Source organism: Lemur catta, chromosome 3, assembly GCF_020740605.2.
Source record: "Lemur catta isolate mLemCat1 chromosome 3, mLemCat1.pri, whole genome shotgun sequence".
Taxonomy (NCBI): Eukaryota; Metazoa; Chordata; class Mammalia; order Primates; family Lemuridae; genus Lemur; species Lemur catta.
Genome location: NC_059130.1, coordinates 24,975,709 through 25,003,165, shown reverse-complemented (window position 1 = coordinate 25,003,165; position 27,457 = coordinate 24,975,709). Strand labels below are relative to the sequence as shown.

General features: G+C 38.3%; 1 protein-coding gene across 6 annotated transcripts in view; it reads right to left on the bottom strand.

Annotated features, from left to right (window-relative positions):
* Nucleotides 1–2,806: 2,806 nt before the first annotated feature.
* Nucleotides 2,807–27,457, bottom strand: part of RPRD2 (regulation of nuclear pre-mRNA domain containing 2) — a 102,401-nt gene continuing 77,750 nt past the window's right edge. The window contains exons 4-12 of one of the 6 annotated variants that reach the window (XM_045544925.1): nt 27,114–27,191; nt 25,800–25,852; nt 24,732–24,858; nt 23,051–23,226; nt 15,713–15,995; nt 14,206–14,469; nt 12,365–12,565; nt 8,208–9,389; nt 7,187–8,067 (exon numbers count right to left, since the gene is read on the bottom strand). In XM_045544925.1, coding sequence (XP_045400881.1) covers nt 7,979–8,067; nt 8,208–9,389; nt 12,365–12,565; nt 14,206–14,469; nt 15,713–15,995; nt 23,051–23,226; nt 24,732–24,858; nt 25,800–25,852; nt 27,114–27,191 — 2,453 coding nt within the window. In that variant the 3' untranslated portion in view covers nt 7,187–7,978. Of the gene's footprint in view, nt 9,390–12,364; nt 12,566–14,205; nt 14,470–15,712; nt 15,996–23,050; nt 23,227–24,731; nt 24,859–25,799; nt 25,853–27,113; nt 27,192–27,457 lie in introns of all 6 variants that reach the window. The other 5 variants (XM_045544927.1, XM_045544923.1, XM_045544926.1 and 2 more) reach the window with 5 other exon arrangements.

The following is a 27,457-nucleotide window of genomic DNA, read 5'->3' as shown; positions in this document are numbered from 1 at the left end:
TTTAGGTCACTGCCACCAAATGCTCTTGAAGCCCAAAAAAATAGCCAGGTGCCTAAAGGCACACCAGGTAGTATGGAAGTTAGGTTTATTAAAAAAAAAAAAATCCTTAGTAATGTTAAGTGGAAGATCTAGGATGGGGTCAAGCTTTTACTTTAACTTTGCTTTAAGATACCACAATGGGATAGAATGTCCAGCCAAATTTGCTGGGTGAATAGAGGGGAAAGCCTTCTGCCAGTGGCATGGGGATAAACTGAACTTTGAAAATAATAAAGCCTTGGGCTCATTCAAAATCTCTACCAAGATTTCCCTTCCCCAGAACATCTCTTCAGTCTGTAGAAGAGAATGAAACAGACACCCTAATCCCCATCCCTTAAACCTTGATCTGTCAGGTCAAGACCAGGGGAAAAATAGGGAAATCTCCCAAACGCAGGAACCAGTGCAGGGATGTGTCAACTTAGGTTTGATGTTAAAGTTTAAAAAAAAAAAAAAAAAAGAGCAAAGTACCTTAAAAGAAAAGGTTCAAGATAATCTATAGAAGCAAATAGGAATATCCCTTATCCGAAATCTTTGGGACCAGAAGCGGTTTCAGATTTTGAATTTTTCAGATTGTTGAATATTTGTATTATACTTACCAGTTGAGCATCCCTAATCCCAACATTTCCTTTGTCATGCTGGTGCTCAAAAAGTTTTGGATTTTGGAGCATTTTGGATTTGGGATGTTCAACCTGTATACAACTAAAGTCCACTTCTAAATAACCAAGATTTCAAATTAATCCTTTACTGATCACTACTACCCTTGGCAACAACTGGCTACCTCATGTAGGTGCAAAGGACTCCCAGCGAGGGGGACGGGAAAATGGAGGAAGTGGGTGGAGTCCATCTGCTTTCTATCCATCCCAACTCAGAACACCTCAAGAAAAATGTAGGAAATTTCAAGTCCTTTTATCTCCTTTTTCCCACAAATTATGTGGCAAAGGACTTGTATCCCAAAAATAAGGGGATACAATGGGGACAGGGAAGTTAGTTGCTGAAACATCTAATTTGCCATGAACCCAAACGTGTCCAAGGTGGACTAGTTTAGCCAACACCTGTTTGAATCAAACACAAAAAACGGCACCCTGTGTTTTCTCAGTTGGCACTGCAGAGTTCACCAGCCTCTCCACCCAGATTCTTAACTTCTGACCCTTGCCTAGGTGGGAATAAAGGGAAAAGACAGAAAAAAATAAAATAAAATAATGAAACCATAAAGTACAGTCAGCCCACATCCCGGGGTTCTGCATCTGTGGATTCAACCAACCACGAATCAAAAATATCCAAGGGGAAAAAAAAATCAATAAAAAATAGTACAAATTTAAAAAAACAATACAGTGTAACAGTATTACATAGCATTTACATTGTATTAGGTATCATAAGTAGTCTAGAGACAATTTAGAATATACTGGAAGATATGTGTAGGTGACATACAAATATTACAGTTTTACATAAGGGACTTAATCACCTACAGATTTTGGTATCTGCTGGGGTCCTGTAACCAATCCCCCATGGATACAGAGGGACGGCTGTAACTGCAATTATCAGTTTCTAAATAGATCTCAGATTTATTATCCCCTTCCCCTCAAACTTGTAACTAAGCAAAAAAGGTTTCTCCTTCCCTTCCCCAGCAATTAGTCAAAAGTAACTCTGACATTTAGTTTTACATTACACTTGCTCCTTTCCTTTAAAACATATGAGCTTCTCTCTACTTCTACCTGGGGGGAAGGGAGAATAGGATGTTTACTTAAGAGCCAATCTCTTACTGGTGTCCCTCTTGAAGCCTTGTCTGTGCAGCCTCAATGAGTTATTACTCAGCAATTGTGAACAGCAGCTGGCCAGACTTGTCCATACAGTTACTCATGAACAAGTATGAGAAACGCCCCAGTACCCCAAAACCCATTCTGATGGTGTTTGTGTTACTATGTCTACATACATGAGGGGATAACATCCCCACTATACAAGATTGGCTTAAATAAAACAACTTAGGCAGAGAAAGTTATGCATTTTCAATAACGTGCCTAGAAAGGCCAATGAGGAAGTTAAAGCTATTGGTTCCTTAGGAGTAGAGATAGGAATCAGGGGGGCAAGTCAAGGTCCCCGAGAAGGGACAAGGAAAAAAGGGTGAGCCAGATTCCAGTACAGTGGTACACCCTACCTGCTGGGTGTGTTCCCAGGCCACTGCAATTTCTTAAGTGTCTGGTGACACATGTACATTGCTTCATGTAATCAAGGCTACTGTTCAGAGCCTTCTACCCTGCCAGTGACCCAGGCCTGGCCCAGATTCAGTGACTATCCTTCTTTACCCCTTAAAGCCAACATTCCATTTATTAAGCCTCACTAGATTATGAAAAGGGGATGATGGGGCAAGACAGAAGGGTCAAGTGTGGCTTCTGCATGACATTACCAATACCCAATAAGAAGGGTAGATGTGGGGAAAGAAATAGCCAGAAGGATCCCTACTACCCCTTGCCCCAATATTACGCTTGCTTTAAAAATGCTTCTTGACTCACAACTGTACAAACTTTTGAAGACACATACAAATAATTATCCATAGAGTATATCCCAGTTCATTACAAACTACTCCCTGAACATGTTACCTCACCCCACCCATCATCCCTTTCCAAAATTCAGTTTACACAAAGGAACAAACAAAATCCACAAGGCCATGAAGATCTTAGAGGAGGCTCCGATCGCTTTCAGTGACCTTGGGTGCAGAAGTCAAAGGGGCCATCTAGATAAGATCAACATGAGGGGGAAAAGTCAAGCACACAACAAAGGAAACCGTACTTTATTAAATTGGAAACAAAATATTAAGGACAAAGAGATTTAAAAAAACAAAGGAATGGCTGGAAGAAGAGTAAAGTGCAAGTGGTTACCAGGAAGGGACAAAATGAGAGGTCTGTGGCATCTTTTTCTGTGCCTCAGAAACATGCGGGCACACACACCACACCACTCCCTCCCCCCGCCCCCACATACCCTTGAACCAAAAGCCAGTACAATCACATCTTCAGAGATATATTCAGGCTTTTCTTTCTGCATTCTGTAGTTGGTTTCACCTTCAACCCTGGACAGTCATGTTGGGTCTTTGCTGGAGAAAATTTAGGTTTTCCAACCACAGGCCTGCTTCACAAAAGCAGCAGTTTCAGCTCCTGGAGAAGTTCCCTCCTATTTGCACTCACCAGAGAAGCCAGGGGCCCTTGGTCAAAGCCCCAATCTCAAAGAAAAATGTCAAACCTTTAGAACTAGTTATTTTATTAAATGATATTAATACACATTTCAAAAGGATTTCATTGCTGTTGCTTCTAAAGCATGTACTTGTTTTGTTTTCCACACTGAACAAATTTTAATCTTAACAGGCACCCCTGCCCACTTAAAGAAAAAAAAACGGGGGAGGGAATGGGGGAAAGCAGTAATTTACAGCGGCTTCAAAACAATAACAGCTGAAGCTTAATTCTGCATGAACCGGTAACTTCAGAGTGAATATTTTGCAATTAGGAAGTTTAGCGTATTCACATTATCTAGATAGGTTTGCTGTACCATATATATCACAAACATTGTATTCCTGGTATTGAAAAGGATAAAAGTCATACGTATTCTCTGCTCATTTTACCCTCCCTACAATCAAACCAAATTCTATTTACTCTTGACTTTTGAGAGGGCAGAGGGGTATAAGGAAAGAGCTCCTATCTAAGCTGATTGAAGAGTAAGCGCTTTCAAAACACTCAAGGACCCTATTTCTGATACTGTATCACTGAACTTTAGGTGGTACTAGTGTATTCCAAACCCCCACCAAACCAATTCTCTGTCTGTGATTTTACAGTGAACACTAAGAACCTTAATAACAACTTCTTGTATTTATGCTTTCACATTAATCAAGTCCTTGCCAGACACACTATGTTATGCTTTCTTTAAAAAATATCTTGTTTATTTTTTTAAACTTAGGTTGAAATACAAAAGTCAGAGCATGGTCACGGAATTTTAAATCACAGACACAGAAAGAATAAAACCCTTTTGTCTCATGTTATGAATACCAGAATTGTCTTTTTCATTTCACTATATCACATATATACATTGTCATCTTCATTTACTGTTGTAGACAGAGTTCCTTAAAATTAAAAGCTGACAGTCTCATACGAATACTCACTTCCATCCTAAGCAAAAATACTGAGGATTTTGTGGCTTAAAAAACAAAACAACACAAAAATACCCCACAAAAAACCAACTCCTTAAAAGTCCATCTTTTAAACTGTACAACAAAGTCTTTCTTTCAGGTATTAGCCATCGTGCTTTTGAGGACAATTACCCTGCCCCAATATTCAGGAAGCCACTTTCCTGACATCTCCACATTTTCTGATAAAATCAAATGGTCAGAGAGCCATTTCAAGTAAACACTACTTTTAGCTTAAACAAAAGCAGCAGAAAGAATTCACATTCTTATTCTAGAATGAAAAACATCCCACTTGATTTCTGCAAAAAGAAAAAAAAAAAATCTATTTCAGTTTTGGATGTCAAATAAAATTCTCCCCACACCAATTTCTGTCTTTCTCTAAACAAATGTCCTGGGACTTGATATAACTATACTTTCTTTTCTTTGCTACACTATACACCCTATCCCACACGCAGGGTCATGGTATCATGCATTTTCATGGGGAGAGTTACAGGGCAGAGAAGCTGGAGAGGTCAAGGAAAGAACAAACAGCTGGCTTAAGACCAGATATGCGCTAACAGAACACAAGGTGAACCCAAATAAATAACACAGAATAAGTTACACAAAAACCCCCAACTAATGCACACCTGGTCTAAACTTTCTCTGAAAAGCAAGTTTATTCTGAGACAAAGAAGCACCGTCTGTCACTACACCACTCACCCTCCCCAACTTTAATATTCCACTGGAGGAATCCAAAGCAACTCCTATACTTCTATAGTTAGTTCCATACTAACTTGGGAGAAAATATATGAAACCTGCTGGAATTTCTCCCCAAACTGAACACTATTTTATTCATCTAGCTAGAGATTATCAGTGTGTACACCTTGGGTAAGACACTAAAAAAAAAAAAAGTAGTAAAGCAACATTTGCTCTTCAGTGTCCCTAGATATAAACACTTAAAAGTACAGTGATTGTCTTTTTCCCAAGTACTAGATGTGGAAATACAAATAAGCCTTTCAGTCCAGGGAAGGAAAGCACTTCTCTCTCATGTAAAATGACTAAGGGCAGAAACATTATTTCCTGGGGTGAGGACGGGGGGGATAAGGATTGAATTTTGAATTGTAACAGATTGCTATCTATAGTGTAGGGCAAATTCAGATTTACTAAGACCTCCTGTTTCTCTGTAAAGGTATGTATAGTAATAACCATCTGTCTCTAAGACACATCTGAACAAGTACAACACAAAGAAAAATGCTATTGCATCTCCTCCTTTAAAATATCATCAATAAGGGTGAAACTGAAGCAAGGGGAAAGGAAAATAAAGACAAATATTTTCCTTTCTCTAATAGTTATCCTTTGTTGAAAACCACCAACAAATATCATTCACATTAGGGAGGCACCATGGTAAAATTAATGTATACTTCTTATATTAAAAAATGCAGGGGTAATATTTCAGTTACACCTTTGTATCAACAGTCAATTGTAGTAACTGTTTTTCTGGCCACAGTAGAAGTGAAAACCAAGGGGAAAAAAAGTCAAAAAAGAAAAGAAGGACGCAAGAGCTTAGTGCAAGGCAGGTGAAACTACCTTGAAAATGCTTCCCATTCTTTCGTTTACGAAGGATAGGCAGGTCATGTAACACCACTGGTGGTTCCTTTCCGAATTTTATATATTGTAGTCGCTCCTTATTCTAACCTTGAAATTATATCAAGCCCCGTCTTTCATTCCAAGGATAAAGTGAAAAAATTTTACTAGAATAGAATGAGGTTTGTATCCTCCTCAAAGTTATTGCCTGATAGTACTTTAGAGAAAGACACTGATTAAAAAATTTAGAAGGGTAAAGAACTCAACTTCAACATGCCTTTAAAAACAAAATAAAACAAATAAACCTGTAAGGTCCAAGTCTCCCATATTTCCTCCCTTGTAACACCTCTGGGCTGTCAGCAGGGCACAAGAGGAAACAGGGAAGGGAGCCAAGCTGGTTACAGCAATTACTTAGCTAGAGAGACAAGGGGACAGGAATCCTTCCTTCCATGGACTACCTGATAAACCAAGCCCAAAAGAAAATCCCAACATCGCACATGTTATCATCTGTACTGATGGAAGTTTTATTTCAAATGTAATATTCTTCAACAGATGGGGTAAAATATAGTTTTCCTCCCCACTCCCCAAGCCCCCAGCCAAATGAAGTGGCTTAAGTTGAGTTTACCTTTTTTTTTTTTTTTAAAATACAAACAACTTGGAGAAGGTAGATAAGTGCAGTGGGAGGGAGGACTGGATGGAACAGTGAAATGCAAGCATATATGACTTTTTAATTTGGAAGAGAGGCCCTTCATTATAATAAAAAAATAAAGGAAGGGAAAACAAAAACAACAACAATAATAAACCAAACTCCTACTTCCAACGCTCTCTAAATGCCTTTCCCTTGGTTTCCATCAGTACCTGGGAGGGAAGAATGGGCGTTTTGGTGCAAAGAACGGAGGGCCCCTAACAAAAGGTGGCCTGGGTCTCTTTAAACTGTGAAACGGGTCTCTGCCGAGAAAAGGTTCCCTAGGCCGAAAGTCTGGCCGGGGACTCCGTAAAATCATACCACTCCGGCTGATGGTGTCTCTGTGTGAGGGACCCAAGGGGGGGCCGCTGCTGCTGTTGCTGCCTCCCCCACCTCCGCCTCCATGGGCTGGGCCCAGGTGCTCCAGAGAATGGGAGGGTAGGCTCAGGCTCTCGCGTACACGGCTAAGGCCAGGGCCGTTCAGGTCCCGTTGGGTGGGACCCCCATGGTCCCTGGGTCCTGGGAGCACCCCGAAATGCTCAGCCAGGGTCCCTTGAAGAAGGGAACTATGGTCCTTGGGAAATACTGCCACAGCCCCTGCCACTCCATGCTCTGCCAGTGCTGGGGTTGGGAAGGGTACAACTCCAGAATGGTCAACAGGAGGTGGTGGAGGGGGTGGAGTAGAAAAGGGGACACCACTCCCACCACTGCTGCTATGTTCCCCAGGGGTTGGAGGAGGGGGTGGGGTAGGGAAAGGAACTCCGCTGTGCTCTCCAGGAGGAGGGGGTGGGGCAGCATGGGCCAGGGCTGCCTCCTTTGTGAAGGGGTTCGAAAGATCCACAGAGGGTAGATGAGTAGGTGCATCTCGAGAGAAGATACCACCATGATCCTTAGGAGGGGCAGGTGGGGCAGATGATGGCCCCACTGGCTCTCTCTGGAAGGGTGTCCCATGTTCCAAGGGGGACGGGGGGAGATGATGCTCAAATGTTGAGTTGAAACTGTTGGAACGAAAGCTGCCGACACTCTCCTGAAATTGGGGTGCCCGTTCCTTGTACGGTGCTGTTTTAAAGCCAGTGAGGCCTCCGCTGCTCCCACCCCCAAGGGATGCCAACTCAGAGGCACTTGAGGGGCCATTGTCAAAAGAGCTGCCTGATGTACTCAGGTCAAACCAACCCACCCTTGAAGCCTCGCGCCCATGTCCTCTATTTCCCTTCCCAGGAACTCGGATGGACTCTACGGTCTGTATTGGCTCCCCTGACATCCTCCTATTGGATGCATTATGATAACCCAAGGTTTCTATGGGGGCCCCCTTTTCTTCTGTGCTATCAGGCAAGTCTAAGCAGGAGGAGGAAACACGGGTTTCTATGCGGTAGTGCTCTTCTTGTTGCTGCTGATCAGTGGCGGTCAAGCTGGGCTGGGTAAGGTTTGAGAGACTGACACCATCACTTGAAGTGCCCTTGCTGGGGGCCTGGCCAAAATGCTTATCATCTGAGGGCTTGCGTGAGGCGTTTTTAAGCATATTCTTAAATTCAATCGTCGACGTGGTGGAAATGGTGGAGGCCAGGACTTTCTCCACGCCTGAAGTGGGTGGGTGACCCGTGGGAGCGGCAAGGGTATTCTGCGGAGAGAAAAGGGAACGATGTGGGACCGGGTGAGGGGAGTCTGGGTACTGCTTCTGTGGCAAACTGAGATGCCCACTGGTGGATTGAGACAAGCTATTGTGGTTGGAGTCAGGGGCGAAAAATGAATCATTCTTACTCGGTGATGGTGACCGGTCAGACCCAGGTTCATTCCCTCTTATGTTGAAGGCACCAAATAGCCCAGGGGAAGAAGAGAGACGGTCACAGTTCTCGCTAGAGTCCAGGATAGCCCTTACAGATGGAGGGAAAGCAGACTTTACCCCAAATTCTTGGGCTCTGTGGCTATAACTGGACAGGATTGGCTGGTATTCGGTGGTATCAGAAAGCTTGCTCGATTTCAGGATAGATTTGGCTGGTTTCTTCTCTAGGTTCATCATGGCAGAGGGTGGAGGCCCTGAATACTCAAAATCTCGGTAATCTTCATCTTCTTGGAAAGAAGTATCTGGAAAGAACTTTTCCTGTGAAGAGTCCATCAGGGAGGATGGTCTCTCCATTCCATCAGAAGGCTGCTTATAGGGAGATTCACTGCCCAGGCCAAAGGGTCGATATGTAGATACAGAATTGGAGAGCTCCCGGGGGTAGGTTTCATCTCTCCCAGGGGGTGGTGATCTCGTACTGCTGGGTGTTGAGGAACCAGGGCTAATGATCTTAGAAAGCAGGGACATAGTATCTACACTGCTGGATGTGGGTTTGTCCATCATCTCATCCTGGGTGGGCGTCCCACTCCGTTCATCCCGTACAGGGGTTCCATCAATGTTGTCGATTGAGGTGCTAGTAGGGCCACGCTGGAAGTCTGAGGGATGGCTCTCTGATGGGGCACTGGACCCCAAACTGCTCAGGATTGGGATGTTTAAGTTTAAGCCACTGAAACCAGGATTACCTTTTAAAAAGTTGTGGATCTTCATTTCCAGGCTTGGGGAGGTGGACTCTGACTCCAGCTTTGGCTTGGAGATCTCTGAAGATTGGCACATGGCAACTTCAGTAGGTGGGGCAGCAGGGCTAGTATTGTGGGTACCTGTAAACCCTAGAGAGTTGGACGGTAGTTTAAAAGTAGAGCTTGGGAGCCCTGGGCTTTGCCCAATTGAGGCTTTGCTGGCTGAAGTTGAAGAGACTTCAGAAGTTGATGAATTAGGAGAATAGTTGAAGCTTTTGGGAATAAAAGACTGGGTATTAGAGGACAGATTTCTTCCCTTTATGGTAGAGACTGTGGTGTTGGCAGGGGAGGCTGAAGTGCTCTGTGATGCAGCTTCGCTGGCTGGAACTGGGTTCCCAGTAACACTCTGAAGTAAAGATGACAGGCCTGTAGAAACAAAGATTAGAGGGGTTAAAAAGAACAACTCCCCACCATACAATACAATGTAGGCTAATCAGATATTCTCATTCATTCTGGTGGGAACCTGATACACAAAGTATGAAGCCAAAGGGAATCCAGACCAAACAAGCAATGGCTAAATGTTATAGAAAACACTGGACCTACTTACTTATCAATAAAGAGCAAATAACTGAAATGCTTCTAGTACAGTCCAGAAATGAGCCCAACATGGCACAATAAAAGGCAACAGGAAGGCAGAGATTTTAATGTCAGAATCATTCAGTTTAAATAATGCAAAGCAGGAAAAGAAAAGAGACAAAATTCTTAAAACTCTTTAAACCAGTATTTCTTGATGTTTGACCTGTGGAAATATTTTTCTAAATGCAAAAAGATACTCTGCCCTACCTTTCCAACCTCTACGTTTACCTCAAATAAGTTAATGTACACTGTTATTTTTAAGAGGGAGATAGTATATATAAATTTCAGAAATTTATTTGAAGAGGGAACACTTTTTTTCAAGAAGCATCTCTTGTTAGGTTGGTATACCTTTAGAGAAACAATGTTTTCAACTATTAGTTTTGGTTGTAAAATATAATTATAATAAATATTAAATATATAAACATACATCAAAAGACTTATAAACCCAGACCACCAGGGGCACTGATCCTTTTACAAGAAAACACGTAATCCCCATTTCATAGTGTGGAAAATTGTGGAAAATCCAAGGATTATTGATTAGTCCATATTAACAACGATGAGAGTCAACCCTATTCATCGATAGTCAAAACCTTCTCAGAAGCACTGAGAAAGTATTCTTTGGAGCAAAGGTTAAAGTTCAACAAAACAAATTGCTATTAAAAATTAAAAGAAAATATTTGACAAAGAGATAACACAAGGTCCTATAAATGCAATCACGTTTTGGAACATTTACCCAATTTCTGGTCATAAAGGAAAGCTTTTAATGTACATTTCACCCAAATTTATAGCTTTAGTCACTGAATACATTAAAACTGTTCCTTAGTAATGCTATAATGAAAGAAATAATACTTCAAACGACACTTCAATTAATGTTTCTTCAGAATTTTAGTTTTAACCCAGATTTTCTAAAAGATTTAAGGTCTAAAGAATTTCAGGGTTCATCCATCCTTCTAGCATTTTTAAGCCATCTATTTCTAAGTAATGTTGCATGGTTTTTATTGTTATCCAGTAACCCAGTATCTAATATTCAATGTCCAAACAATTAAAATAATGTTTGTCAGTTATCTTCCTGGGAAAAAAAAAATCCATGTTTCATTCTAAAAAGTTCCTTGGCTATATAATTTCCCTCCTCGTAATAGTTTAATTCTTAGTAGTCAGTGTTCTCACCAAAACTAGAAATCTTCAAAAACTAGAATGTGATACATGATAATATCATATGATTTTTAAAAGATATTTCAGCTTATCTTTCAGATATTATGGGATGAATTCTTCAAAAGACCATCTATTTAAGACAGATACTACTTAGTTTCTGGTAATGGGTAAGATTATCTCTCACCACTAACTACTACTTTTCTTCAATCTTAACAAGCCACGTCCACTTAAGTCTTTGATTGAAAATCTGTTTATAAAGGCTGTGGATGACACAATCAGAACAGTTTAGGAAACAGGAATTAACATATATCTATACTGCTGTATTCACATAGAGCAGGGTTTCTCAACCTTAGTACTGGTTACATTTGGGCTGGATTAATCTTTGTTGCTGGGGGCTGTCCTATGCCTTGTAGAATGTTTAGCAGCATGTTCCTGGCCTTTACTCACTAAAGGCAGTAGCACCTTAACCCTCACACCAGTTGTGATAACCAGAAAGGTCTCCAAACATTGCCAAATGTCCCCTGGAGGCCCTTGAATGAAACTACTGATATAAAGTAAATCACCACATTGAAGACATTGTTCATTTGTGTTTTTTTGAGAAAGGCTCTTGCTGTTGCCCAGGCTAGAGTAGAGTGGCATCATCATAGTTCACTGTAACCCGAACTCCTAGGCTCAAGCGATCCTCCTGTCTCAGCCTCCCGAGTAGCTGGGACTACAGGTATGTGCCACACATGCCTGGCTAATTTTTTTTAGTTTTTATAGAGTTGGGGTCTTGCTACATTGCCCAGGCTGGTCTAGAACTCCTGCCCTCAAGCAGTCCTGCCTCGGCCTCCCAAAGTGCTTGGAATTACAGGCATGAACCACTGTACCTGGACTTTCTGGTATTTGTAATTTATGGTATAATTATAACAAGGTGCTTAAAAAGGACTGTGTTGGTATCTGGAGGGTAAGAGAGTAGAAAGCAGGTAAGTCTTATTAAAAATGTTAGAAGCAGACAGTGTCAGCACAAAACATAATTAACAAAGCTGAACAGAAAGGTTCAAATGAGGTAGAGATTATAGGTAGGGGAAAACCAAAAAGACATACCACATGGAAAAAGAGAGGCCTCTATAAAACATTAGGACACAAAAACGAGACTTTTTTTTTTTTATAAGATTGACCATTCTTACTGTCTTTAGCTTCAGTTAACATTAAAACATATAAAACTCAATATACATTAACCTATATTAAAAGCTGGGATGATTAATGCAGCCCTTAGGGGTGTCATGGTGTTGGTGAAAGAATACTGGACTCCAGTCAAGAAATCTGGCTTTTAGTCTTGGCTTATCACTGAATAGATAGGTGGGTGACTTTAAGCAGGTCACATCACCTCACTGAGCCTTAGTTTCCTTACCTGAAAAGGAGGGGATGAGACTAGATAATATTTAAAGTTTCTTTCAGCTTTGACATTTTATAATTCTTTAAATGTTGGCTCATAGATGATAAATATGAAAAGAATAATGAATTAACTGTATTATACATTTTATGAATTTAGATTCCTCAGAAATGGAATCCAGGATAAAACAAGAGACAAACATTCACAATTCAAGCCCCTCTGGCACATGTCAGTTTACCTTGCAGTGCAGGGGCTGACTGTGTCTGGGTTTTGGAAAGAGCAGACAGAATGCTCTCTGGGGTGATCTCCACCTTCGAGAGGATATTTGCCAGAGGGTTGTGAGATGTTGTTGTGGTAGGTGCGGGTGTTTTCAGGCCACTGGTGAGGTTGCTGGGACTTGTAGGAGTTCCTGGAGAAGGTCTTGATGCAGGACTGACCCCTGGTGGCAGAAATATGAACTCAAGAAAATGCAATTCAAAATGATCTTGCAATTCATGATACTTTCCACTCCAACAAATTTGATAATGTTTAACAGGAATTCTTCTGTGACCAATCCACAAATGGTCTGCATCAAGGCATGTATAAAAACAAACCTGAAAATGAGATTAAGATTTGCTCCTTCTACTTTGAACACCCTTAAAACAAACAAGTATTAAGTTCTTTTCATATATATTCATTAGTTTTGAGAGCCCTAATAGAAAGAGACCAGGCAACTTATTTCTTTTTTCTCTACCAAATGGCACCTACACCTCAGAGTCCTGTAGGTGCTCAATAAATACTGCTGGCTGACTGGATGACCACAGCCACTGCAGTTGTGTAATTCACGTATAATTCTATGATTGGTAAGTTATTTGCTTTTGAAATGGTCTTTAAAATGAAATTATATAAGAAACTTCCTTTACATTTTAAAATTTTAAAACACCAAGTTGATTTTTAACATAGAAAAAAGTATATATAAAGATAAAAGCAAACATTTGTATTAAAAAAAGATCAAATGAAAAAAATTTTTTAACACATCTTTAAAAACTTTAACGCATCTTTAATCAAAGAAATGCAAATTAAAACAAAAAACAACTTTTTAAGGTTGAATTTGACACACATTAAACAAAGCAAAACAGTGAAGAGGGTAAGGAACAACAGGAACTTTCATATACCAACCATATAAAATAGTGCTTTTTTGGATATGAATTTAGTTATAACATCTGAAAAGACTTAAAAAATCTACATGCTGATTTTTTTGAGTCTTTATCTTTTAGAAATACATATTTAAGTATTTATGATAAAATGAAATGATTTGGATTTTCCTCAAAATAATCTGGAGTGGGACATAGAAGAAACAATATTTGCCATGGTTATACTGTTGCAGGTAAGTGATGAGTACACGGAGGTGCTCTTATGTTGCCCAAGCTGGAGTGCAGTGGCTGTTCACAGGTGCAAACAGTGCACGACAGCCTGGAACTCCTGGCCTCAAGTGATCCTCCAGGACTACAGGTGTATGCCACCATGCCTGGCAGTTTTTTAATTAAAAATCTCCATTTAAAAAGCTCTATATACTTATGAACCCTTTTAGAAAGGATTGTTCATAAAATTTTAGTATCACAGTAATTCATTATTCTTTATAAGAATGAAAAATTGAAACATACTAAATGTCTAATAATAAAAGATTAGATAAATTATAAAATACTATGCAGCTATTAAAAATGATACAATTAATGATATAAAAACTTTCAAGATATGTGGTTTACTTTTAAATAGTTGGTTTTGAAACCACCTATATGCAATGTATTTCAATTATTGAAAGAAAAATTATTACAGATATTTAATTTCCTAAAACATTCATACACACAATACTTGTGTAAGGGTAAACACAAGTAGTTTCCTTTGGGATAGTAGGATTATAGATATTTTATTCTCTTTGCTTATTTTCTAATTTTTCTGTAAGGACTTTTTATTGGTTTTACTTTTATCATATTTTTAACTTTAAAAATTAATTTAAAAAAATCAACAAAAAACCCAGACTAATGGTTCAATTAAAGGAATGGAAATTAACTTTTTATCTTTTTTACTGGCCTTACTTACCAGTATTTTTCATGACTGATGTCAGGCTGCTAAGGATGGAACTGATCTTAGCCAGATCTACATTAGCCAGGTTTGGCAAAGCCAATGCTGGGGAAGGGGATAGAATAGAAGTATTTGCAGGCTTTGGAACAGGGGGGGTTGTTGTCATGGTCACAGGCACTGGGGTACACGGAGAGGCCTTGGAGATACTTTCTGCTGGTTTTGTAGGTACAGAAGTGGTAGATACAGCTGACTTCTCCACAGGTTTTTCCTTCCTGTCCTCCACTGTTTCAACAAAGAAAAGAGATATTACATCCTATTACCTTCCAGATGTTGCTTCCAACATGAAATAACATGTCCTAATATTTCCTGATTTGGGAGTAAAAAGTACTCCTCTGGAGAAAACTGCCAACCACTCACTTCGTGTTTTTTTTTAAAAGTCACACGTCATAATTTATGATCTCACCTTCAATACCTGCTTAAAAGGAATTTCCAGAATTTATTTTGTATCTTACTTTTCAACAATTCCTTTGCATCTTCTTAGTACTTAGGTATTAAATTTGTACATTTCTGGAGACATGTTATTATTTGGTATGCATTTGTGTTCTGTCTTTTGGGAATAATATTTGTCATACATTGTCCTGTTTTTTCTTTTCCATTACCTGAAAACTTTCTCAGAGACAGAAAGTACATACTTCATTGTATTTTCCTTTGGCTTCCTGAAATTGCCCTACTGTGTGATGCAATTAGGCACTAATTTGAAACTGCAATGTTTTAACTCTTGATCACTTTTGCAATATATTCCTTTTGATGTTTTCAAGTTTATATGGATAGACAGTGCATTAAATCCAACAGAAGTCAAACTGTCTGATAAGAACAATTATAAAGACTGAGGATGTCAGAGAAATAATTCAACGGTTCAGGTTAGTTCTGATAGTGTGGTTAACTGTGGCTTTGGAATTCTTGACAGTCAGGAGTGACAGAGAATAAGGAATGCCAGTATAACTCTCCCCCATCCCCAGTAGTGCTGTCCAATAGAAATATAATTTAAGCCATATATGTAAGTTTAATTTTTCTTGAAACCATTTGAAAGGAAAGATACATTTAATTTTAATAATTTATTTATCTCAGTATATCCCAAATTCTTCATTTCAGTCAGTTATAAATATAAAAATTCTTAATGAGATTTTTTTACTCTTTTGGGGGCAGTTTACTAAGTTTCTGAAATCCAATGTATATTTTATACCTATAGCACATCTCAAGTTGAACAAGCCCCGTTTCAAAAAGCTTAATAGCCACATGTAACTAGTAGCTACTATATTGAACAGTGCCCATACTGGGCAAAGAATGATTCTTAACCCATATGGCATACCAAATCCTGAACTACTGCTCTAGAGACAATAATGCTATCTTGGTGATCTAATCTTATAAGGACTGAATTATCTTTTAATACTTGCCTGTGATTGACTTATTGTTGGAAAAGCAAAACAGATATGGAGTTAAGTTGTCTAATTATCTAAGGACATACCAATGATTTTTGACCCATCATCATCTACATCTGAGAGTTCCATGTCTTCCACATCACGATTATCTGTGACAGGTTCAGGTGTGGCAGATTTCTCACTCTCCATGGTTGGTGACTGGGATTCCTCACCTCCCATTCCCTGAAAAGGAGACTCAGAACCAGTTGGGGAGGGAGCATCCATGCTTGGGGAAGGGACTGGTGATTCTTCAGGATCAGGAAGGGTTGATTTCAATTGATCCAACTTTTTCTTTAAATTGTTAACTCGGTTAGCAAAGGTTTTGTATGCCTAAAAAGAAAAAGGAATTACGATTTTGACTCTGATCAGATTTTCTGATTGATATTCACTGGCACAAAACAAAAGAATATCATTGTCTTTCCAATAGCACAGAGTAGTTTCTAATCTCTACTTTTTGCATTCTGCAAGTGAATATTACTATTCATACAGCAGCCTCAGTTAGAAACCTAGAGGTTATCTGTAATTTATCCTCCCTCACTTCTGTTTGTCCATTGAACCAACCACTATTTATTGAGTGCCTAAATATGCCGATCACTCTCCTGGGCACTGAAGATAAGAAGACAGACAAAAATAAAATCCAAAAATAAAGGACAGCTTGGGACGTCAAATTCTACTAATTTTTTAAAAAATAAACCTTTTATTTTAGAATGGTTTTAGGTATACAAAATTACTGCAAAGACTATATAGAGAGTTCCCATATACCCTACACCCAATTTCCCCTATTATTAACATCTTACATTAGTATGACACATTTGTCATGTTAATGAACCAATAGATTATTATTAACAAAAGTCCATACTTTATTCAAATTTCCACAGTTTTTACCTAATGTTCTTTTTCTAATCCAGGATCTCATTCAAGATACCACAGTACATTTAGTAGTCATGTTTCCTTTCTCCTTATGCTCCTGTTGTCTGTGACAGTTTGTTGGACTTTTCTTATCTTTGATGACCTCAACAATTCTGAAGAGTACTGGTTAGGTATTTCATAGACAGTCAATTGAGATTTGACTGATGTTTTCCCCATCATTAAACTACGGTGGTGGGTTTTGGGGAGGAAGATCATAGATGTAAAGTGCTGCTGTCATCACATCATATCAAGGGTACATCCAATCAATATGACTCATCACTGCTGATTTTAATATTGACCTACTTGGCTTAAATCCTATTGCTCTCCTGATTGTCTCAACTACCAATGCCTTAAAGCTATCTCTTTTATTTTTTTGAGAGTTTTAAACCATTATTAGATTGTGGTATCATTTTGTTTGGTCATTCAAGAAGCATTATTTTAAAAAATATGAATATATTATTAAATAGAATCTTGCTTTTGCTTCTGAATATAATTGAGTAGCTTGTAGTAGACCAATGCTCCCATGGAAAAAAAAAATAGGAAAGCCAGACACACACACACACCCCCCCCCCCTGTTTGAACATACTGGAGAGTGCTGAGGCAATCAAAAGCTAAGTGGCAAATCCTACAGTGAGGAAACCATGAGGGGAGCTAAGCTGACATTCTGCAACTGCCTTTTCTCTTAGGGTTCTGCTGATTTTTGGGAGCTGGGTAAGAAGTTGAGAATTTAGGCAAAACAAACAAACAAAAAACAACAACAAAAAGAAAAACAAGGCAGAGGGGCCACTACTAAATAGAAAGAAGCAGAGCTTTTAACAGTCTTATTGGTCTGAACAGACAAAAATTAAGAGACTTAAAAGGCCAAGATTTGGATGAAAGGTGAAGGACAGAGCTGGCTCAACAATTTTTCCTTCAAGTTATCTGCTGAATTCTAAAGTGGCTTGAGAGAGAAACAGCCAAGCAGAAAACCCATGAGAAAGCAGAGCAGAGTTTCACTCAGTCTCATGGTACTGAGGAGACAAGGACTAGAGTTCAAATCATGCCATAGAGATAGGCCCCTTGTGGTCACCCCAGGCTCTCAGTGGGAAAATCTACACCCTAGAAGCTGGAGTGAACCTGAGGTAGACAAAGGTTTACCAAAATTGCAGTTCAGCCTCAAGTCAGTTCAGTTTCAGATCTGATTAATATTATCAGCCCCCACAATATCTGCTTAGCAAAAGAAAGGGTGAACTGCCTCTGGGGTAAGAGAAATCATCCAGAGATTCCATAAAAAATAAGCAGGCATGCTAATAGGTCCAAGTGACTAAAAAGGAAAAACAGATGCTACAAACACACCCACATCAGGTGAAGCCAATATCGGAATTATCTGACAAAAACCAAATGATTAACATGTTCATGAAAACAAACAAAAAAAAGTTCCTCCTCTTCCCTTTCTTGAAAAATTCAGTCCCAAACCCATTAGCTGGAGCTGAGGGGAAAGACTCAGCGGCCTAGAGTGAGATAATAGAGCCAAAATGGGGTAAGCAAAATGTCTGCCTGGGAAGGAGGCATTGCAAGGAATGTTGAAGCCCAAGCAGGATAAAGAGTACTCCTGTAGAGGTGGTTGGGGAGAGAACAAAGTACTGGAAAACTGGCTACACACAAGGGGACTGATTAAATAATATACTGACGACAAGGGGAGCAATGTTTTGCATTATTAGAAAAAGCAACTAGAGGGCTGGGCGCGGTGGCTCACGCCTGTAATCCTAGCACTCTGGGAGGCCGAGGCGGGAGGATCGTTTGAACTCAGGAGTTCGAGACCAGCCTGAGCAAGAGCGAGACCCCATCTCTACTAAAAACAGAAATAAATTATGTGGACAGCTAAAAATATATATATAGAAAAAATTAGCGGGCATGGTGGTGCATGCCTGTAGTCCCAGCTACTCGGGAGGCTGAGGCAGGATTGCTTGAGCCCAGGAGTTTGAGGTTGCTGTGAGCTAGGCTGATGCCATGGCACTCTAGCCCAGGCAACAGAGTGAGACTCTGTCTCAAAAAAAAAAAAGAAAAAGAAAAAGCAATTAGAAATGTGAAAAAGGGGGACAACTAGAATGAATCTTGTAATGTTGGATTGGAATTGGGAATAACAGTGTGAACTCATGGTTTTCAATAAGTAATACAGAAATATAGAAATAAATATAGATGTAAATGTGTGTGTATAGGTTAAGTATGCATATATACCCTTGTAACTCTGTTGCACTGATAGGGTCTGGTAAGCAATGATATCCCAATAGCAACGAATATACCTAGCAGTTAGATCTTCGTTTCTAAATATAGTTTTTCAATAAGGCACTAGGGCTTCTTGGGGAAATGACTGATTTCAGGTATGGGCAGAAAAAGAACAAGATAAGCCTAGAATATTTTGTTCTAAAAGTAAGCAATTGCTCAAAAAATGATGGGGAATGTCAAAGAACACAGAAAGGAGCTCCCACTGGCCAAATCTTGTCAATTTGAGCATCAAAATAAATGTTGATAAAAATGAATTAAAACAATGTATACATAAGACTCTATGAGTCCATAGTGATATAAATTGATGAATTCAAAATCTGATAGGAACAAGATATTTACATAGTTTCAAAATACCTCCCCACAAAATACTTCACTGTGCCTATGTCCAATTTCTCTCTTCTTATGTGGACATCAGTTATACTGGATGATTAAAGCCCACCCTAATGACCTCATTTTAACTTGATTATATCCATAAGGACCCTGTTTCCAAGTAAGGTCATATTCATGTGAATTAGGGGTTAGGGCTTCAATATATCTTTTTGGGATGCACAATTCAATCCATAACAATTACCAAGGGAAAATTTTACACTGGACAAGCCTAGAAGATGCCACATTAATCAAGATATCAAAGGGAACATTACACGTAGCAAGACAAATCAAACTTGTATGCCAGTTGACAGGATGAAACAAGAACACAGAATCCCTTTCTGTGATATTCATTCTAAAGATACATAACCTCAATCTGATCACAAATATCAGATAAATTCAAATTGGGGAAAATTATACAAATATTTGACCTGTAATCTTCAAACATACTTGGGTCATGAAAGTCTAGGAAAATGCTGAAGGTCTGTTCCAGATCAAAGGAAAATAAAGAGAGATGACAACCACATGCAACTTGTGATTCTGGACAGGATCTTTTGCTATAAAAATTGGTCAATTTGAGTAGGGTCTGAGGATTGGATTATGAGTGTGTTGACGTATCAATTAACTTCCTCAAGCCAGGTGTGGTAGCTCACACCTATAATCCCAGCAACCTGGAAGCTGAAGTGAGAGGATTACTTGAGGTCAGGAGTTTGAGACCAGGCTCAGCAACCTAGTGAGATCTCATCTCTTAAAAAATGGAAAAAAAAAAAAAAAAAAATTAGCCAGGTGTGGTGGCACCTGCTCCCAGTCCCAGCTACTCCAGAGGCTGACGAGGGAGATCACCTGAGACTCCGAGTTTGAGGCTGTACTGAGCTATGATCCTGCCACTGCACTCCAGACCGGGTGACAGAGCAAGACCCTGTCTCTTAAATAATAATAATAATGATAATAATTTCCTGATTAAATAACTACACTTCATGGTTTTGCAGGAGAATACGTCCAGTAGGAAATACACACTAAAAAATTTAAAGTGATGCAGTACAAACAACTTGTTTTCAAATGATTCAGAAAAAAAAGTCTTCAGACTGTATTTAAGATGTTTAAGTTTGAGATTGTTTCAGAAAGAAAAAAAAGACTGAAAAAATGAAAGAGAGGAAAAGATGAAGAAAACAGATAAATAGACTGAATTTTATCAGAAAACTGAGTTCTTTCTAAAAATCAATCAAATGTCAATTCTGGAGCTGAAAAATAAACTAAAAATTAATAAATGAGTTTAATAATAGATAAGATTCAACAGAACAGAATATTAACAAATTAGAAGACTAGTTAATAGAAAATATCTAGAAGAAAGCACAGAGGAAAAAAACGATAGAAAATCAGACAGACCATAAAAAAAGACATTTGGAACACGACAATGAGTTATAATATACATACTAATATGAGTTTCAAGAGGAGAGGAGAATGGAACAGAAACAATAACTGAGATCAGCAGCTGAGAAATTTTAAAAATTTATGAAAAACATGAAGCTATTTGTTATGCTAAAATTGTGTCACCTCCCACCCCCTAATTCACATGTTGAAGTCCTAACTCCTAGTACCCTAGAATCTGACTTTATTTGGAGATAGAATTTTCACAAAAGTAATCAAGTTAAATGAGGTCATTAGGATGGGACCTAATCCAATAGGACTGGTATCCTTATAAAAAGGGGAAATCTGAGAGAGGGAAGGAGGGAGGAAGAAAAAAGGAGGGAGAAAGGAAGAGACTGAGAGAGAAGTAGGGAGAGAGTGAGAAAAGGAGGGAGTAGAGAGAGGGAAAAAGAAAGTACAAGCAAGCAAAAAAAGGCAGTAAAATGGAATCTAAATATTATTTGATTAATTAAAAGAAAAAGCAGAAAAGGAGTAACAAAGAAACAGGACAGATGGGAGAAAGAGAAAACAAATATCAGATGATCAAGATGGTAGACTTAAACCCAAGCATATCAATAAGTGGACTAAAACACTCCAAAGCCAAAGACTGTCAGCCTGGATTTAAAAATAACAATAAAACAAAAACAAGATACAACTATACATTGTTTGCCAAAAACACACTTAAATGTGAAAACTTGTGGGATGCAACTTAGGGGGAAATTTATTGTATTAAGTGTACACTTTTTCTTTTTTTTTTTTTGAGACAGGATTTCTCTGTCGCCCTGGCTATAGTGCAGTGGTGTCATCATAGCTCACTGCAACCTTCAACTTCTGGGCTCAAGTGATCTTCCTGCCTCAGCTGGGACTACAGGCACGGGCCACCACACCTGGCTAATTTTTCTATTTTTTGTAGATATGGGGTCTCCTTCTTGTTCAGGCTGGTCTTGAACTCCTGGCCTCAAGAGATCCTCTGGTCTCTGCCTCCCAAAGTGCTAGGATTATAGGCGTGAGCCACAATGCCCGGCAAATGTATACATTTTTTAAAAGCCAAAAATCAATGATCTAAGACATTTTAGACATAAGGATATAGAAAATTTCTCTCTCACAAATGCTTTTTGGGCAATTACTTGAGAATACTCCAGCAAAACAGGAGACAAATCAAGAAAAGATGACACGGAATCTGGAAAATAGAGGCCTCAACTCAGAATAGCAGTAAAGAGTAGTTTTAGCCTGAGACTTAAAGAGCTCCTCTAAACAGGAACGGGGGATAGAAGTTCATGTAGGGAGGTCTCAGGGAAAAATGTGAACTCAGAATATCTGGTATACTGGAGAATTTAAACAAGGAGGGGAGCAGCTATGAGAAAGCAAACAATGTAAAAAAAAAATTCTAGGAAAAAACCCAAAAACTTCTAGTGTAACCACAGTTACCACAAAACCTTGCAATGAATGATGTTTACATAGTTATAATACAAGCTTTTATAAAAGTTATTTTTCAACCTTTAGAGCAATGAAGAATTGATTATGATTACAGATAGAATATAAATATTAACCTTAACAATATAAAGTAAATATAGTTGACTAAAATTGGGGAATTAAAGAAATAGATGAAAACTAATGAGAAAGACTGGAGATGTCAATACTCAAATTTTACAAAGTACGCAGTTTAGAGTTAATGGGCAAAAAGTAGTAAATATAGTACTTTAATCTACAAAGGAAATTAACAGATTTAAAACAGTTATATGACAATACTGGGAGAAAAGCAGGTCAGTATAAGATAAATCCATGTTTGTCATACCAAGAAGTTAAAAGATATTTCTAAAACGGGATAAATCAAGAAAGAATATGGGCAAATTGTTTACAAATATGGAGGCAAATGCCAGAAAAATAGTGAAATGGGTTAAAAGGGATTGCTTCTATGAAGTGGGACTTGTGGGATCTATAGTAGCATATGCTTTTATGACCATACAGAGTGATTAAAAATTAAAAAAAAAAAATGGTTTCTTTCAGAGGCCATTAGACAAATGCCCATTTATTATCTCTCTCCCTTTCCTGTGGGGGTAAAGAGAAAAAATTTTCTTAATTCAGTCAAAATTTACGTGACATTTAATAACAGAATGTTTCCATCCAGTTTTCTGGCTAAAAAAAAAAAAATAAGTATATGTACTACTTCTGCCCAATTTTATATCCTGTAATAGTAACCTGGCATAGTCCTTTTGAAATGCTAGGATCATGAGCTTTAGCTTCAGAAAGATGCAAGTCTTAACCTAACACCACTACTTACTAGCTATATTACCTTGTATAAGGTTACTAACCCTCTTCAAAAGTAATTTCTTCATCTGTGAAGTGGAGATGATATCTAACAGAGTTAGATAATGTATATAAACACTCTCTGACATATAATAAACATTCAGTATGAGACAGTTTTAATTATTACTTACATTGGCCACTACTTTTACTTCTTTGTATTGTGCTTCATAGAAAATTCCAGCATTTTCCAGTGCTTCTGTTAGTGAAGGCCCATTTTTCACCTGCTTATCTAATCCATTCACAAATTCCTCCAGCTTGGAGCTTGCCTCCTCAAATTCTTTGGAAAACTTCTTCCCACCTGTTTTGTCTAAAATAACACAGGAAGTATTCATTTCAGGATACAAAATAAAAAATTTAATCTTTTAGCTGGGCATGGTGGCTAGAGCCTGTAATCCCAGCTACTTGGGAAGCTGAGGCAGGAGGTCCACTTGAGCCCAGGAGTTCAAGGCTGCAATAAACTAAGGTCATGGTGGGGAGGGGTCCACTGGCCCCCACAGCGGGGGCCAAATGCCATTCTTTGCCTCAATAAACAAAAACAAACAAACAAAAAAACCAAAAAAAACTAGGGCCATGCCACTTCACTCTAGCCTGGGTGACAGAGTGATAACTCATCTTGAAAAAAAAAGTTTTAACTAAAAAAAAAAAAAAAAAAAAAAAAAAAAAGTAATTTTTTGAAGAAAATCCTGCTCCGTGAATCTGTTCTTGCTGCCTTAGTGTATAATAAATAGTCTTAGTCTCATAGTTTTATATAAAGAAGCTTCTCCAAACCACAAAATCACAAAACAGATTAGTAAAATTTTTCACAAAACAGATTCATGTGAGCCTGCTGGAATGAAGCAAGAGCAAAGAAAGGCATTTGTGATTCAGGTGAAGGAAAAAAGTTCAACTAAAACAAAGTTTGTTGATACTTCTTTTCTTCACAAATTGGATGTCACACTGCTACTTAAGAATAGCAGAATGGGATTCAATTCACTTATACCATAGCTTTTGCATTACAGAAGGTAATGAGATATATCTCTTAGATGAGAAAACTAAGGTTCAGAAAAGTAAAAATAAAATGACCCCTGTGTATATCACACTAAACATTCTTTCCTAGCTTAAAAAGATCCTCGATAATTCAACATGTGTACTTCTTTCTCAGTGATGGCTTTGGATATGAGCATAATTTTGGTTTTGCCTCTTATCCTGTGTAACTTGGGCAAGCTACTCATCTCCTCATAAAGCCTCAGATATATGTGTAACAGAGATTTTTGGTATGCTCCTAGTTTGTTCTGAGAATGAAATTATATAACATGTTAAATTTAAAGTATGGTGCAGGAACAAAATAAGTGCCAAAATGAATAGCTAGTAGTTATTTACTCATTATTTCAAAAATACCCATTACATGCCAAGCATTGCTCTAGGCACTGGAGTATAGCAATAAACAAGGATAATTTTTGCCTTCATAAGACTTACATTCTAATAAATTGTTAGTATGGTTTACAATTTACAATGTAAGGAAAACAGAGTAACTAATTAGATTTTGTGACGTACTACAGTGACCTTATTAAAGAGCATACCTGTAACAATTAACCACACACACATGTGAAATATAACTGTCTATCTATAACCCAATACACCAAGAAAGTGCCAGAAGTGAAGAGAGGGATAAGAATTTACTTATGAAATTTATATGCTTGAAACCACTACCTGGGAAACCAGAGGTACCACAACCTAAGGTTCTCTTTATGAGGTAAATGAGTCTGATTATAGAAAATGACAGATCTGAAAAGAAAATCTAAATTATTCCATTTAAAGTAATGTAAGTGTTACCTTTTAAGCATTTGAGAGTTTCTGTGCTGCACACGTCTACCCTCATAGTTGACAACTGTTTTTCCTTCAATTCTATCTGATCTTCTGAGCGCTTGTATAGCAGCAGCTCTTCAATTAGGGCCTGCGACTGAACACAGACCAGAGTTATATTTCATTTACAAGATCATTATTAATCTTATTCTACTTCTCCCCATTTAAAAAAAGAAAGAAAAAAAGACTAAAACTTACCAAAACCCTGAGAGGAAAAAAACCATTCACTTTCCCTCATAGGGATATCAATGATCATTTCTCATGTCAAAACCATAGTTTCAGCTATATACTTTAAAAGAGCCTTTCCCTTAAATTATTCAAAGCTAATTATGGATACAGGGTTAAGCCTAAAACAGACAAAGGCCCACTTAGAGCCTCTTTAAATTTTAATTACATAAACATAGTCTTCTGATACTCTAAGCAAATTCTAATTTAGAAGAGTTTCATTGGCTGGGTGCGGTGTCTCATGCCCGTAATCCTAGCACTCTTGAGAGGCCAAGGTGGGAAGATCACTTTGAGCTCAGGAGTTGGAGACCAGCCTGAGCAAGAGTGAGACCCTGTTTCTACTAAAAATAGAAAAATTAGCTGGGCGTGGTGGTGCACACTTGTAGTCCCAGCAACTCAGGAGGCTGAGGCAGGAGGATCACTTGAGCCCAGGACTTTGAGGTTGCTGTGAGCTAGACTGATGCCACGGCACACTAGCCTGGGCGACAGAGCAAGACTCTGTCTCAAAAAAACAAATTTAAAAAAAAAGGAAGAGTTTCAGGGATAGATAAAGCCCCTTGGCATAAATTCAATATAGAACTCTGCTGGTGATAGATATTCTGGAAGGTTATTTCTCCCCATTAGAGGAACAGATAAAACTCCAAGCAATCTAATCTCAATCTGGATTCCTTAAGAACAGTTCAAACATGTTGAAAACATAACTGATGTACAATTGAATGGAAAAAAAAATATCTTACTGGGACTATATATAGGAAACTGTAACACAAATGGGTGAATAATGCTTTGCTATCTTAAACAAATGCAGTAACTTACTCGAAATTCAGCAACTATCTTAGACTTGAGAGCAGCTTTTGGATTTGTGGATGCTGTTAGAATTAAACAAGAGATCATTAAGAATACAGACACAGAGAGTTGAATAATACTTAGGAAAAGTTTTAGCTCTATAGTTAAGGGCATACTCTTTGAACATACGGCAAACATGCACATTTAAGTCATAATGTAATTCCTAGAATAATGGACTATGAAATTTAAAAACTCCCAAGCATCGTAAATATAAAAATATACTATTTAGATAGACCTAACCTACTTACCTCTGGCAGACCCTTGAAGTTATAAAGTCCTAGAATTATTGATTTGAAGATACTGAGATACATGAAGTACCTTCTTTTCCTAGTCTGAGTGTAAGATCTCACTACCTCAAATTAAGTGTGTTGAGAAACAGGACATCCAATTAATTCTGAGCACTGGCTAAAGAAAATTACTTACAAGTATCAACTCTATTCCTATTATTTAGCTCTGAATGTATTTTTCTGCAGACTTAATTCATAGCAAAAATAGGCAAGGAAAGTTCTAAGTACATTACCACTGTGGTTGAACTTTGGCTGAAATGACGACTCTTGTTGTTCCTAAGCATGCAACTTATGACCAAAAGGATGTCAGAAGACTCCCTTAATCATGATGAATATCACATGCTCGCTGGAGCAAAACCATCCCAAGTGTCTTGTTTTACCTCCCAATTCTCACTGTCTTTTACTTTGTTCCCTCTATACCTTCAAGTCTCTCTCAATATTCCTCAGTTTGCCCACAGCAGCCTATCACATGCAGTATTCCACTCCCTTGATCTCATGCTGGGTAAATATGATAAACATAACAGGAGCTCCAGTTAGAAAATGAGCTTCTGGCCAGGATTTGAGGCCCATGTCTAATTTGGTAGAGTGTATCCCCAAATCTGAAGGATTTCATGGTTCCCACAGAAATGCTTCTTAATGCCTAGTCTCCTCTTCAGATCTGTTGTTTAATGCCAGCTGTCTCTAACTTCATACATCTTTGAACCTGAGAATTAGCCTGGGCACTATCAAGTATTTTTTTTTTCTTCTTTCAATCCCCCCAACTACTCTTGAATCTTCACTCAATTAAACCCTTTTTCTGCATTTCCTTTTGTTTAAAAGTGGTGTTTTTTTTTCCTTTAGAAGTAACTCCATGATGGCTTGTTTAGTATAAGTCACTGGGAGCCTCCCAGGCCTGGAAAACACAGGTTTATGCCAGGTACGATGTCAAATGGTCTACATTTTCTTCTGCTCCAAAAAGAGGAGGTAATTTTATATTAGTTGAGATTTTGGTCCTTACTTTGTGATTTCTTCCACTGCTTATTCGGTTGTTTGTTCAGATTTTCTTTCAGCTGCTTCTGAGTTTTGAAAGTGGTACCTGGAAAACATTTCAGTTTTTGCAATCTGGCATTATGGGAAGCTGTTCTGTCTGTCCACTTCAGAGGCAAAGTTGTAGCATGAAAAAAGGCAATCCGAGACTGTGTGTTGTTTCTTTCTTTCTTTTTCTTTCATTTTTATAAAAAAAAAAAATAGAAATTCCCACTAGATCTAAGAAGCTGTCAAATGAACATCATTTCTATAATCAATGAAATTATCAATTTTGAAAAGAATAGGGCAGGAGGCTTAAAAATACCAGTTAACAAA